At 42.6% G+C, this 14,906-nt stretch overlaps 1 protein-coding gene across 3 annotated transcripts in view; it reads left to right on the plus strand.

The window, feature by feature from the left end:
* Nkain2 (Na+/K+ transporting ATPase interacting 2) overlaps positions 1-14,906 on the plus strand; it is a 937,374-nt gene that overhangs the window by 919,031 nt on the left and 3,437 nt on the right. For 2 of the 3 annotated variants that reach the window (XM_013516706.1, XM_013516707.1), the window contains exons 6-7: positions 12,839-12,920; positions 13,540-13,628. In XM_013516706.1, the coding sequence (XP_013372160.1) occupies positions 12,839-12,920; positions 13,540-13,564 (107 nt within the window). In that variant the 3' untranslated portion in view covers positions 13,565-13,628. The remainder of the gene's footprint in view (positions 1-12,838; positions 12,921-13,539; positions 13,629-14,906) is intronic. The other variant, XM_005389154.1, reaches the window with a different exon arrangement.

Raw genomic sequence — 14,906 nt, forward strand, 5'->3', positions numbered from 1 at the left:
TTTTTGTCTTTTTTGAGACAGGGTCTGGCTATGCAGTTCAGGCTGACCTTGAGCTCACTTTGTAGCCCAGACTGGTCTCGAGCTCTCAATGATCTTCCTGCCTCAGCCTCCCGAGTGCTGGGATTACAGGCATGAGCCACCACGCCCGGCTACACTGATTTTTAACACCATACTCAAGCAAACAAAAGAGTGACACTAGTATTGTTATTGTATTATGGTCTTTTCACTTCTTTCTGGCACTTGCTTTAAAAATTTGAAGTTGAAATAACCTTCTCTATATCTGCCAGCTTCCTGTTAAGCCAAAACTTGCCATTCCTTGCCTCATCCCTGAGCAGGATCGCTTAGCATCGGAGCCCAAAGGCCCAGACTGCGAACGCCGCCGCCGCCCTCCCTCACTGCGCTCGGCAGGACCGCGCAGGGTCAGGGACAGCGGAGGGGTCAGTCTCCCTCCGCTTCACTCCCGCCCGGAGCACACAAGCTCTGAGTTTCACTGGACGCCCTTTTCCCCTAAGACTTCCATTGAACTTTACGTTCTTCAAGGTTAAAGGGACGGGGCGTGATCGCCCACTGCTCCGCTTCAACGCCTGCATTTCACAGGCCCACGAAGCTCAGAGGACGCCTCGCCCGAAGTCCCCGAGCGCGTGGCGGATCCCCGACGTCCAGGGAGGGGCGCGCTGGCCCCAGGACGGACAGCGGCGGGGGCACCTCAGGGTCCTGCCGGCCTGCTGCCCCGTCCCCCGCTGCTCCCAGGCCTGCAGGAAAGACAATCCAGCGCGCCCTGTGAGAACCGCACTCCTGGCCGGCCTCAGACCCTGCGCTGAGCCCGGACGCTGACGGGGATCTGACGTTTCCGTGCAGTTCCCTTCGTCCTAAGCAAATAAAAAACCACCTAGAACAATGCAGTGTGGCCCTTTCCTACACACACAGCAGAGGCAGAAAGATGTGCGGCCACATGTAAAACTGAAAGGCCGGGTAAGTGCTTGACCCCGCGGCAGGCGTCCCCTAAGCAGCGTCCAGCTCCGGTCACTGGCGACAGTGGCCTCCAAAAGGATTCACTCCGTTCCCACGGCTCCAAAAGTAGCTCGAACGAGTCTCTTTTTCAGCCTACTAGTAAATTGCTCCCTCTTGTGGTCATTTGAGAAAAAGCACACATGTTCTACGTCTAAATTTGGATTTCCAGTTAAAATTCGATCTAATTCTTCAACAATCACTTCTTTCCTCCCTTTTCTCCTAGTAGCTCCCCCATTACACTACACTGCTTTTCACTTCTGCGGACACACACATCCGCACCCACATACACGGTGTGTTCATCCTTAACTACATCGCATTTTCCCACATCAAAATATACGACTAAAGAAATGCATTCATTTTCTGTTAATTCAGAACGATCAGCGTTTTTCTACAATGTAGGGGAGAAAAGATTAAGGGAGACAAAGGAGAATTTTTAACTAAGGTGTATAAAAGAAGTATCTCACACAGAAAATATTGCTGGCATGGAGAACTGAAATTATCCAGTAAAGGAAGAATATTCAAGTCGTTTTAATCAGCCTCAGTGGAAAAAGCCAGTGGGTGCATCTGGAGCAAGAATGGAAAGGAAAAATTTCCATTTTGATCCTGGGCTTCTCCCGGCTTTGCAGACACCTAGGCCATGTGACGGTCCCCTGGCCACGTTAGCTCACCCTCTCTCTCCCTGTGTGCCCACGTAGATAATGACACAGGACAGGTCACATGCCTGCAATCCCAGCACCCGGGACGCTGAGGCAGGAGGATCGCCACAAGTTCGAGGCCAACCTGGGCTGCAAAATGAGCTCAAGTCCAGCCTGAACTACATGGAAAGACCCTGTCTCAAAAAACAAACAAACAAACAACAACAAAAAGATAATGACACAGGAGAAGCAGCCAACGTGCAGAGGAAGAGGCAGCACCAGAATGTTAATATCCGTGCTCACACAATGAGGTTACCAGGGTCTCCGTGACCCTTCTCCAAAACAGCAAAGGACAGCAAGACGAAGACTGGGAGAGGAATCTGAGCTTTCTAAAATCCCTCAAGAGCAGAGATGAGCTGGGAAGCTTCCGATCAGCCTGAGTCCTTGGTAGGTGCTGTTGGCTGCTGCCCACTTCATCAGGCTGCAGGGGGCGGCATCTAAGAGGAAGGGAGCTGGCCGCAGCCATGGCCGTCCCAACAGAGGACTGAGAAACACAGACCTTTCGGCACAGCAGCCACCAGCTCTGCAGAAGGAAACATCTAGAAGGCCCTGAAGGAGCAATCTTGGGGCAGGTTCCCAGTCCCAAGGGACATGTAAATGAGCTGGGGAGGTCTCTGCTCTGATTGGCTGGCATTGTGTGGCAGGGCGTGAAAAAGAAACAAACTTAAAGCTCACAGGACATGCGGCTAGCTTAAATAATAGAAAGTAATTAGGCTGCAGACAAAAATCAGTGATGGCATTTTATAATTACGATTAATTTAAAGGTTAATTTCCTTTGGTGTAAAAATCTTATTTAAAACATCTACCAGGAAAGGAAATGAGGATGTTACTATCAAGAGGCACACAGCACTTCTGGGAATCCAAGCTCATTATCACTAGAAAATTAGGTTAGGTCCACAGTAGAAATCTCAACTCATTTTCTTGTCTAATAGTTCCTGGCCAGGTCTTGGAGCCAGAGGGGCAGCTGGGCCGGGGACTGTAAAATTTGCATTTGTTTGTTTGTTTGCTTATAGGATTAATTGCAAATGATTTCAACAAAAGAGCTCAGCTTATACACGAAGGATCCTGACACCAAAAGTGAACCACACCATCACCAGCTGGTCTCCAAAGGGGCCTGAACTCCAGGGTCCTTGTGGACACCAAACCCATGGAAGCCCCAGTGCTTATCTAAAATGCAGAGGCCTTGATGCAAATGCCAGACACACTGGCATCTTTTCAACCATCTCTAGGCTACACGTAATACCTAGTACAGTGTGAACGTCCTATCAAGAGTTGTGCCGTATTACTTAGGCAATAATACAAGCAAAAACGTTTGTGTATGTTCAGTAAAGACACATCCTTTTTTCCTAACATTTTTCAATCCATGATTGGTTGTATCAGTGAATGCAGAACTCCAGGGTATGGAAGGCCACACATGCAGCAGTTCATCTCCTGGAAATTTTTTCCCATTCACTGTGTCTTTGTGGATTTGCTCATTTTAAAGATTTTATTGCTACCAATGGTGTATGCAGCAATCCCAGAAATGTGGAACTGTGCAGAAACACAGGGGCGATCAATTCCTTTAGTCTCCTAATTTTACACTTGAAGAAAGTGAGACTGATGTTGTCCTGCTCAAAGCCAATCATGACGGGCAGAAGTAAGAGCAGAAATGAAATCTTCCGATTCTGAGCATACTTTCCTCTTCACACAGACACTCCCGATGGATGCTTTCCACAGGTATTTATCATCGAGTAGCTACTCTGTGGAAGTCACCAGGGATGGAGCGGGGCACCAAACAGATACTCTGTTTGGCTTTTGGTGCCTTCATTCCAGCAGACATTGTGCAGGAGAAAGAGGAATTACAGTAAGGGATGATAAGAATTCAGACAAGGAAGCTGAATTCTGTTGAGGGTGAACTCCACCAGAATCTCACACAGTTAAAGAGGCAAGGATCTGCTCCCAGTGAGGACATGACCTGTAAGCTGAGACATAAAGGGTTAATCGGAGGGGCATCTGGATAAAACTAGGCGTGAGTGGAGGAGGACTTCTCTTGGTCACTTTCCATTCCCGTCGACGAAAGGCACACCGTGATTCCCACAGGAATAACTTTCCATGTTTATGAGCCCAAAATATCAAATCAAGTTTCAGTCTGCCCAAATACCAATACAAATATCAGAAGAACCACTAGAGATTGTCTTTCCTGAAGCTGCTACTGTTGTTCTAAGATGATTAATTTAGGCCTCCAAGTTTTGTGACTTTCCTTTCTATAGGCTGCAAAATGATACACAGATAACGTTAGCAAAAATTACAAGGCGAGGGATATTTTGCTAATGAGTGATTATAACACACATGTTTATTTTTTATTTCCCTAAATATGCATACATTAATGCACCCAGAATCCTAATTAAAACCTCTGCATTCCAATGGGCTGTGTGTTGTAAATATATCCTGGATGTCAGCTGAGAAGACATGCCAAATCATGTCTAACTAGTTCACCTATACCTTGTAATAAGCACTCCCTCCAATTTTGTCTGAAAGGCATGTCACAGATAATTGGAAGCAATTCTAACATGGAGAACGAAACAAAGACTGGTGAATCCAACCCACCCAGATGGCACGGCATAACGTGAGCCGGGGCATGCTAAAGGTGGTGCTGGCTTGGTTATCTCATCATGTTCTGTGTGCCGCTCCACATTACGGAGAGCAGCAAAGATGTCTGGATACATTATTTTCCAGCTCTAGCTTTACAGTGTCCTCCCTGCTCAGCTCTTGTGCCCCTTTTCACCACTCCTTTCATCCACTGCTTCATTCATTTTGTCAGGAAGGCCACACTTGGGCCACCTTCATCATGGGGGGAGGAGGCTTGCCCAAGACCACAGATTCTGACATTCTCCACTTCTGTTTCATCTGCCTCTTTGTTTTCTTGCTTCCTTCCTGGACAGTTTTCTTTATCCTTATTAGGGTGCTGTCGTGCCCTGCACCCCAGGTTTCCTTTGTGACCCATATCTTTCTACTCACCACCTGCCCCAGGACTAGGAAAGGTACCAGTGTTCTGAAGCACAACGTGGTGACTGCTACAGTTTATAGCTGGATGTCTCCCCAAGCATGCTCTTATGGGCGGGACTTTTCAAAGGTGATTGAATTGTGGGGGCGCTATAGAGAAATGTGACAGGAGATGGAGGCAAGGCGGAAGAGGTGAGTCGCTGAGGGTTGACCCGGAAGTAGATATCTCCCTCCTTGGCTCCTCTTTTCATCTTGCTTCCTGGCCACCATGATGTGAGCAGCTCCACTCCTCTAGACCCCTCCACCCTACCTCTCCCCACTTGGAACCTGCCATTCACAGTCTTAAAAAGAGCCAAAATAAACCTCTCCTCCTTTCAGTTGCAAGTGTCTGGTATTTTGCCCCAGGAGGAGGAAAGTGACCAAGACAGTGACCGTTTTTGGACTTCCTTCCTGCTTGGATTTTCAACATTATTACCTGAAGAGGCCTGGATGCAGTCTCCATCCTTCTAAGCCTGGGGACTGCACATTGCCAGAGGGAATCGCTAAACCCAGCTGCTACTGTGTGCTTAGCACAGCCGGCTGGAGCCTGGCTCTTGCTCAACAGTGAGAATGTGTTGCTCCTGACAAGCCACTTCCAGACCTCCCCAGTAACCATGGCCTCAAACCTGAGACCACAGTGCCGTCAGCCAAGAGCTCCTTGGCTCGCCTTCCCCAGGACCCCAGCATCCTCTGTGCTACCAAGTCCTCTGTCTGGCCAAAGTGCTGCCCACACCTGACAGGAGCGGGGAAGCTTCTCCTGCACAGTAACGCACCCAAAGCTTTGGCTTCCTGCCTGTTATGGGCACTGGGATCTCAGTGTTTATGTTTAACCACTTCACTGAACAGTTCATTTTTCCTACTTAATCTACCAGAGCTTCACAGCCCACAAACCACATGGGACACAGCTTCCCTTGGTCCTCTCTGATCATCTGCAAGGTGGTTTTCAAAACTATTTGAAATATGGAAGCTCAATTCTGATATATATATAATATATAGTATCATCCCTTATTCTACACGTCACACAGGTTACTCTTATACTTCACGTATTGTGTGCACTCAACCAACCAAGTAGGCATTGAGAGGCCTCCACATGCCTACCGCTGTTCTCATCAGCTTCCTCTGATGCTTCATTTTGTACGAAATTCTAATAAATCCTAGCAAAGTTCTCTTCACTGAGCCTTATCTTCATCTATTCTTCTGGCCTGAAAAATTTAAATCCTATGAGAAAAGAGCCTAAAGACACATTTAAAAGTATAATTCCAATCACTGGTCTTGTATGTTCCTTTTCCAATGAACATGGGACCTCAGATCTCTCCCTAGATGCTTCTAAATGTTAGGTGGATAACACAACTGGTTCTCTCCACCCTGTGATGTTGAGATCATTTTATGGTTCTTACTCTACACAGGAAGAAATTAAAACTCAGAGAAATCATGACCTACTTAGAAATACAATGCTGGCAAAAAGTAAAGGCACCATCAGAGCTCCCAGTCAGCTTCACTGGGATGTGTCAAGTGGTTGCATTATATTATTAGAAGACTATCTAATACTAAGATCCTGATCTCAGCAGAAAACTGTCATGTATTTCTTAAAATCTCACCTAAGGGCTGCCCTTCTTAAGAATTAGAAGAACTAGACAAAAGCAACAAAAGAGTTTATCAGGTAGAAATTATATTTCATTGTTATTAGGTCTTTAGAATCAAAAACTTAAAGTGATTATTCAAACATCTAACCGAATAAATGATTCGTGTATTATAAAAATTCCATTGTAGTTAATGCTTTTCACCTTCATTTGCTACTATGTGTGAGTGTGTTACCAAGCAAAATTAAAGATCTGCTTCTGACACAATGAAGAAGGAGACATGGAAAATAGGATCCCAAGACCCCAAAGAAATAGATGGATAAGGTTAGGGAGGGAAACATCTGCAGTGATTTAGCTAACAAGTCTCATCACATTCCGTGCCTGCTTTGCCCGCTGGAAGCCCGTGGTAGTGTACCACTTCAGTGACCTTTCAGGCAACAACAAGATGAAGTGCAGCAGTGAAGGGCTGTGTTTTCCTAATCTAAACAAGAAAGAAAAAGAAAAAGCTCAGAGTCCACTGAATGATTTTATCCCAGACTGCAAACCTGAGCTCACACCGTCAGCTTGAATTGCTGCCACCAAGTCCATCTGGATGGGAGGAAGCAGTCCTTTTCCATTCGGCCTGCGGTTAGTTATGTTCTAAATTCCTTTTGTGCAACTGCAGGTAAGAACCCTTGAAATTCACACCTGCGGGGATAATGGACACACACTCGAGTTTCTAGGCCCCCACAACTTCCTTCACGCCTTACAGTGAGTTCTTCCAAATATTTTGGCTTAGCTTTCTGCAAGCTGCCTTTTAAAATTTTTTCCAGCGTGGGCTCTGAAAGAGACTGTGTTGACTGGTGGCTTTGTCATTAATAACCAAAGGATTATTTTATATTACATTACCTCATGGCCAACATGGTTTAAAAATGCAGTTTTGGGTTTGCTGAACTCAGTGTTCATGATGTAAAGGCTTAAATAAAAGGAAGGCTCACGACAGGCATGCATTTTAGCAAAGAATATATGTTCGGGAAGCATTTTTCTTTTACTGGATAATTTCTAGATTCAGGTATTATTAATGTTAGTAAATCATAGCTATTAAATTGATATGGCACTTTACTAATTTAAAATACTTAGAACTCCCTGTGATTCATAGGTCAGTAGATAGAAATATACTCATATTGCTGATAGGAAGACTAAGGCTGACAGAAAACACTGCAGTACTTCCAAAGAAGTATTGCAAACTCTCACCACTGAATTGTGTTCTGGGCGTAATGGATATGTGTAGGATCTTGATCGTGGTTTCATAACAAATGTTTGAACACATCAAGTTGTAGACATTAAATATGTGTGGTTTTGTATATCAATTATACATCAATAAAACTATGGTATGTGTACCAGTTCCCCACAATGAACATATTTACCAAGCATCACAAATATATATTAATAAAAATTTATTTTAAAAAGAAGCAAGACAGAAAACAATCCCCAAGTTGTCTCCAGAGATCCAAAGATAAAACCCTCCAATTCCCAGCACCTGTGGCACTCACAGATTTCCCCCATGCACAATCTCACGCTCTAGTCCTGTGCATGCTAAAGCTTGTCCTGATCACTTCTCTTCCACTCTTCTTGGCCAAAGAGGATGCAGGGGTGGTTTCTCCCATTGATTTCCAAAATTTCTTTTATTTATCTCACCAGACCCAGGCAACAAATAGCCGTCTAGATCTTCTATAAGAGGTTTGCTCTTTGTGATTACCAAGTCTGACAGAAGAAAAGATATAAAGACTCAGTGGAATTCCACTTGGAAACTTTGCCAGCATCTTTCATGCTTCGATCAAAGGCCTGTTTCCTTTGCAGCCTGAAGTATCCACCAAAGCAAGGGAGGGCTGAATGTCCTCTGTGAGCCAGGTATGGTCCTGGCTTCTGGAGCTATGGAGGAAACGGTACAAAACAGGCTCGCAGTTCACGTTGCAGTGGTGGCCGTAACCGCCAAGTACATTTGTACTGTCTTGGAGGCAATAAGTTGCGAGGAAGCAAAGTAAAGCTGGATGAGGAAGCAGAGTTCCATCTCCAAACCCAAGCAGGTCCCCTATTTGTTTTGTGCCAATTACAATTATTTGTCCCTTTTCCTGCACTTCCCACCAGATGTGCCACTCATAACTTAAGCACTGCACTTCCAAGAGGAAGCCAACAAACAGTGTCCTCCTGACATGGTTCCCATTCTGTTGAAAACAGTGTTATGGTTTTTGTCTGTGTGTCCCCCAAAGCCTCCTGCGGCCCATGGGGAGGCTTTTAGAGTTGAATAATTGTGGGTGTGACAGCTACACCCACCCTGGGGTGAATAGTTTGCATATGTAAGGTAGAGGAAGGAGTGCTTGAGGCTATTCTTCCCCCATTCCGCCCTGGGGGTGATGGTTGCTGAGCTGTGGCTGCCGCCCTGAGATGCAGCCCTCTGCCACGTGTCACTCTGCCTTATAATCGCCAAGTACGGATTAAAACTTCCACGAACTGTAAGCGAAATAAACCTTTCCTTCCTTCATTTTGGGCTTCAGATATTTTGTCCCAGTAACGAGAGAAAAGTAACCAAGACAAACAGCAACGCTGCCCTCGCCCTCAGCCAAGAAGCAGCGTGGTGTTGTGCTACCCCTGCCCTTGCCCTAATCAAGCACTCCCTGTGTCCTGTCTTCCACGTCCTTGTTCATTTACCTTGCATTCACTAGGAGCTTTGCTCTCCTAATTCTAACTGAAGCCTTCAGTAATTTCTTTGTTTTTCACATTTTCTGTGAAGCATTGAAAGATTCAATATTCCAAGACAATATTCCAAGTTGCTGTAAAGAAATCATCCCTCTTCACTTCGAGAAACCTCATTACAGTCAGATTTGTGCAAGGCAGTGTTGCTGATAGAAATAATTTTCAGAAGCAAAGATTTACTGTTTACCTGTGTCCTGCACAAGTGGATGGAGGAAAGTAAATGAACTAAACTCTGAGGGATCTTTATGCACATCAGGGAACCCCAGGGCCTGGTCAGTAACTATCACTGCAAGATACAACCAGGTGGCTTCTAGGTAAATTACTGTTTTTGCCAGAAAATGCTTAGGATATTACATTGGAGATGGTAAGATGATGGAAAAGCAAATTTTGAAGAAGAGCAGAATGAAGATGCTGAAGAATAAATATAAAAAGGAAACATCTACAATCAGTAGAGCACTCAAAACTCTGTGTTTAATGAGTAATATAAAAAATCCAAGCCCTAAAAATTCTACATTTAATGCAAAATATGATTCAATATCTTCAGTCATCTTTTCAGTCCTTCTAGGAATTTTCTGGAATAGAATAAGTGAATAGGAGATACCACCTTTCCAACACACGAGGAAAGGAAATAAAACAGTTGACTTCGAGTCCCATCCTCAGCTGTCTGCTGCCTCAAGCCATAAACGTGGATTTATTTCTAAAAGGAAGATAATGATTCCTACCCATGTGACAGTCATATTGTAAAGATAAATGACATCCCCTGAAGGGGGCTGAGAAACTACTGGCCATTTTGTAATTGTCAGGGATTTGTTTGTTTTTATTTTCAGGAATTAAGAAGGTTCACCACTGGTAAAAGGTCCTCTGTTTCTCACAATGCGGAGACAAGCTATAAAGCAAACATCTGGCTGCATCACATTTCCTTGGAACAGGGTCTACCAGGTGTCTCATGACCCTCATTCCTTAGCACAGTTTTGCAGAGTGCAGCAGCCTCTACCTAGCCAGAATAAGTATAATCATAAAAGAAGTTAAAGAGAGATCAAAGTAGTATTAAAGATCTCTTTACAATGTAAGCTCATCTCAGTGAATCGACTTTGTGAGAGCAAGAACCAGTTGTATCTGCTTCCATGCTCTGTGTATGGTTCCAATGGTTTCTGTATGTGCTGAAAGGCCCCCTATAAAAGGTGAGAGAATCAAGTGCACCTCTGCTAACAACCTTACTCTTGGCTATGGTGGTCAACTGGATCCAGTGACCCCTGGTCCTCTCTCTTGGGTCATTTAGAGAGATGCACAAGCAATTACTGAGAATAACTGCTCATGTAAATTGACTCTGAATGACTTTTTAGACTGTGAACTCAGGCATTCATTTCATATAAATTATAGGAAACAATAACACTAACAAACCTGCATCTCCACATCAGTGAAAGGAATATCATTGCTTATTTCTGCCCTGGTCTTGATTTATGCTGTCCCATGCATTTTCCAGCACCATGGAAGAAACCAAGCTAATGAATGAGAACCTTAGAGCAATGAAGCTCCATTGCATGAAGGCGTCTTGGAAAACTAGCTCTTAATTCTCATCATTAGCAAAGGCCCATCCATTACAAAAGAGAATGTACACTCGAATCCCTAGTTTTGAACAACAATTTCTCAAAGTATAAGCCCTGACTATGGTTGTCATTTAATTATACAGCTCTGGTATTGCCCATATCAGTGGGAAATAAACATGCGCAATTCAGAAAAGTAATAAGTTTTCTCTATTTTTATTCCTCCTCTATAAAACACTTGATGTGGTTTTCTGGTCCTTCTAACATCACAGCCTCTGATTTTTTTCATTACCCATTCTACTTTTCATAAGAAGAGATTCTGCCAGAAAAAAAATTCCCATGATAAAAATAAACTGACTATCATGCCATTAAAAGACAGGGAGAAGAATTAAATGGATATTACTAAGTGAAGGAAGCCATTCCTCAGAGGAGGCTACCTACCATAGGATTTCAACTATACAGTGTTTTAGTAGATGTTAAAATTCTGGAGACAATGAAGATCAGTGTTTACCAGATAAGAGGAGAGGGAGGCTTACACGGAACATGGAAATTTTAAGACAGTGCATTGATTTTGATACTGTGGTGGTGGATGTGTGTCATAAATTTGTCAAAACCAATAGAACCCACAGCACCAAGACTGAATCTTAATGTAAGCTGTGGGCTTTGGATGATAATGATGGGTTAGCAGGGTCAGCAGAGGTAACCAGCTACCATTCCGATGAGGATGCTGATAGTGAATGTTGCTATGCATGTGTAGGACAGAAGGTATATTAGATTTTTTTAAAACCTTTGCTAAATTTTGCCATAAATCTAAAATTGCTCTTAAAAGTAAGGTTTTTTTTTTTTTTTTTTTTTTAATGGAGGAGGTGCACTCATGTCTCCCCACTACTGCTATCTGAAGTAGCCCAGGACATGAACAACAGAGCAAGCATGGGCAAAGTAAACCAATAGAACAGGGAGCTAACAGAAGTAAAGACATCCTCATGTGTCCTCCTTTGGTCTCTCTTTGCTGTCTTTTTCTTATCTGTAATCTGTTCTCTTGGTCTTTTTGTTGTTTTGCATTTTGTCCTCACCGTACAAACTTCTGTATCCAGACATGGAAAGAAGAAAATACTTTTTCAGGGCATTATTAGTATTTACGATCTCAGTTACTATTTCTGCCCAAACTTAGTGGTATAAAGCAATCTTATGTAATGCACATGGCTGCTGGGAGCACCATGAAGATGGCTTGTCTTTGTTTCCTGATACCATGGATGTGAAGTGGGTGGATCCAAGACTGAGTTGGATCTAGAGTAATTTAATAGCATCTTCTCTCACATGCCTGGATGTGGATTCGGTCTGTGGCCTCACACCTCAACTACTTTGTCTCCTGGAACACCCACTCATGTCTCCCCACTGGTGTCTCCATGTGGGCTCCCCTGGGCATGGTGGCTGTGTTCCAGAAGACAGCATGCTGAGAGGGCACGAGGGTAGTGCATGGCACTTTCCTGAACTAGCCCACTGAAGTCACCCAGTGTCATTCTTTCCATAGTCAAGTGTGCCACAATGGTCTGCTCATGTTCAAGAGGAAAGGACAGAGGCTCAAAGCACTGGATGGAGGAGTGCCACTGCCAGGCTGTGAGAACTTGTAGAATAGGAAATAGGATTACCGCCATTTTAGAAAATGTCATCTGCCACAGTAGCACCTGCATCTGAATATTTAGTGAGATCTCACTCCATATCTGTATCTCTGACTGTCTGTTTCTGATTATAAAGCACATGACAGCAGGAACGGCCATGTTGAATTAATTTACATGAGGTTCACTGAAGCTCCTTGTACTTGGCAATCAGAATACACAATCTTATCACTAGTGCCATAGTTGTTGATGGATACGTGCACTTGACTAATCATCTTATGCTACAGTACCTGTAATGTGTTAAACATTAGACATCTTCATAGTAACCAAAAAGTCATACTGCATCTTTAATGTGCAAGTAAATGTTGTGACTCCAATTAGGTCTTTGTTACTAGAGAAAAAGGACATACTTTCTTCTCCCAAGTGAATAGAGTCTTCTAAACCAACAACTGATTCTTACAATGGGGGGGACACTACCCTAAAGAAACTTTTTTTGTAAATTTTTCTTTATAATTAGTCACAGTTAATTTAGTAAACTATTAAAAGGTTTATCAGTATTAGTAATCGGCGTGGACCTTGTTCATGAGTGGAAATGTCTTCTAACAAGGTAACTAATGAAGCCAATTGTCCCTTTTCAGTTGATTTCATAGGTGGCTTTGATTCTTATGGCTATCAAGGGCCTCAGAAGACATCACACTTACAACTACAACCGATGTACATGTAAGTACTGTACCATGGTGGGATTCTTTGGGGGAGCTAAAAGATGATCAAGGGAGTGTATCATGGCACAAAATAGATGGCAAAAAGCTTTCCTTTGGTTATATATTTCCAGTATTTTCTTTGCTATTATTTTCACTGGGAAATTTCTAATAACATTTTCTTCACTTTTTAATTTGCTTTATCAGAAATGCCATCTCCTAAATTATCTTTAGTCTTATATAAATATCACCTACATGGCTCAAAGCCTCTTATATACCAGTTCTTGAAATTTTGAAAGTGATAATAATATTACAGATAGTTTTATGTTATTATATACAAGCCAGATTTTTCTGGTTCTCCCGAGGTACCCCCAATTTACAATGGTTGCCTTGGTATGATTAGTATCCGCTCTTCATATTACTCTCAAAAGAGTTCTCATTTAGGTGAAAAATGACAGCTCGCCTTAGTTATGTGCAGTGTTCAAACAGCAAAAACTGGGCAATACTCTTTCTCTATCATTTTTCTAATGTAAAAGTAAAAATGACTGGAGCATTAACACTGAAATTGTCAATCCCTTAACTCTAGCACTCAAGAGAGCAGACATACAATCAGAGCCTGATTTTTATATATCTGTGTTTAGGCAAATTCCCTTGGATAACAACTGATAACACATTCTATATATCAGCATCAAGTGATATGCTGAATTGCAAGCGAAGATCAAAATAGAAAGTAAGATTCCAATTCATTTTAAAATGTGAACTTCTCTTTGAAGATATGTGTTTGTTGTTGCTGTCCTCCACCATGAAACCATCTTCTTTTAATATCTCCAGCATGTAGGGTAATAAATAAATGGCTCTGGGGAGTCTTCTCCCCCAAAGAGAGTAAAGCGATCCCCTTAACTTTTTTTTTAAAAAAAAGAGAGAATGCTATTTGCATTGTGCCTGCCTTTATCTTTGTGTCCCTTGTAGTTCTCTGCACGCATTTGCTAAGACCACTCATAGCAAAGACTTTTTCAGTTTAGACACCAGCCAGATCCATGTGTCATATTCAAATCAGTGCCGCTATGTCACACATCCTTTCCTTTCAGTGCCCACAACCACTGCCCTAATTCAAGCATCTGTGATCTGTGAAGTTTTCCTCTTTCTTATTTCCGAACTTCTGTCCATCTTCCATGTGGCTGCCAAATTAATCTTCCTAAAGTATTACTAAAGTATAGTCATTTGAATTGGAATTGAATGGTCTTATTCAATTCCCTTCCCCAAAGCAATCTATGACTCTTTATTACCTGCTAAGAAAAATCAAAACTCATTATAGCCTAAAAGTGTACCTTGATCTGGTCTCAATGTTCTGTTGAAATATTATCTCTTCTCTTCAATCTTTAACAATCTTTGAGTCCCAACATGTTTAGATTATGTTAGCAGTCACTTGGAAGCTGTAAAGCTGAATAAGAACTGGCTCTGTCTTCCTAAAGCTTCTAATCTGTTGAGGGCATAAGTAATCTAGTGTCTTTCCCTAGTCATTTTTCTCCTAGCTGCACTAGAATTCTTGCCTTCTCCAAATATGTCATATATTTTTTCCAGTTCTCCATGTTGACTTCTTGATAATTGACCTTACTTTTTTTTCCCAAGTCTCACCCTTTTAAGCTCCATTATTCTTCAAATTTTTCCTTAAAATATAATTCCTATGAAGCACTCTTCAATCTCTTCTTCCTCTAATGATTCTTTTTCTTTCGCCATAAACTGTAAATATTTGCTACACTTACCATAACTTTCCTAACCTCTCAGAAAGATTTGATAGCTGCAATGAAAAGTAAAGTGAAATTTCCTATAAATTTTTCAACATTTCTCTCCATATTTTATTGTAGCACTCTGTAAAGTGTTCTATTCTAAAAAGGCAAAGCAATCAGAAATACTCATAAAATGACCTGTTGAAAACAAACTGCCTGAGACTAAATTCTTTATGACCTTGGCCATATAACTTTGAATAACTATAATCTTGCCAAGTCTC

Source organism: Chinchilla lanigera, unplaced genomic scaffold (genome assembly GCF_000276665.1).
Source record: "Chinchilla lanigera isolate Chin_1 unplaced genomic scaffold, ChiLan1.0 scaffold00035, whole genome shotgun sequence".
NCBI lineage: Eukaryota > Metazoa > Chordata > Mammalia > Rodentia > Chinchillidae > Chinchilla > Chinchilla lanigera.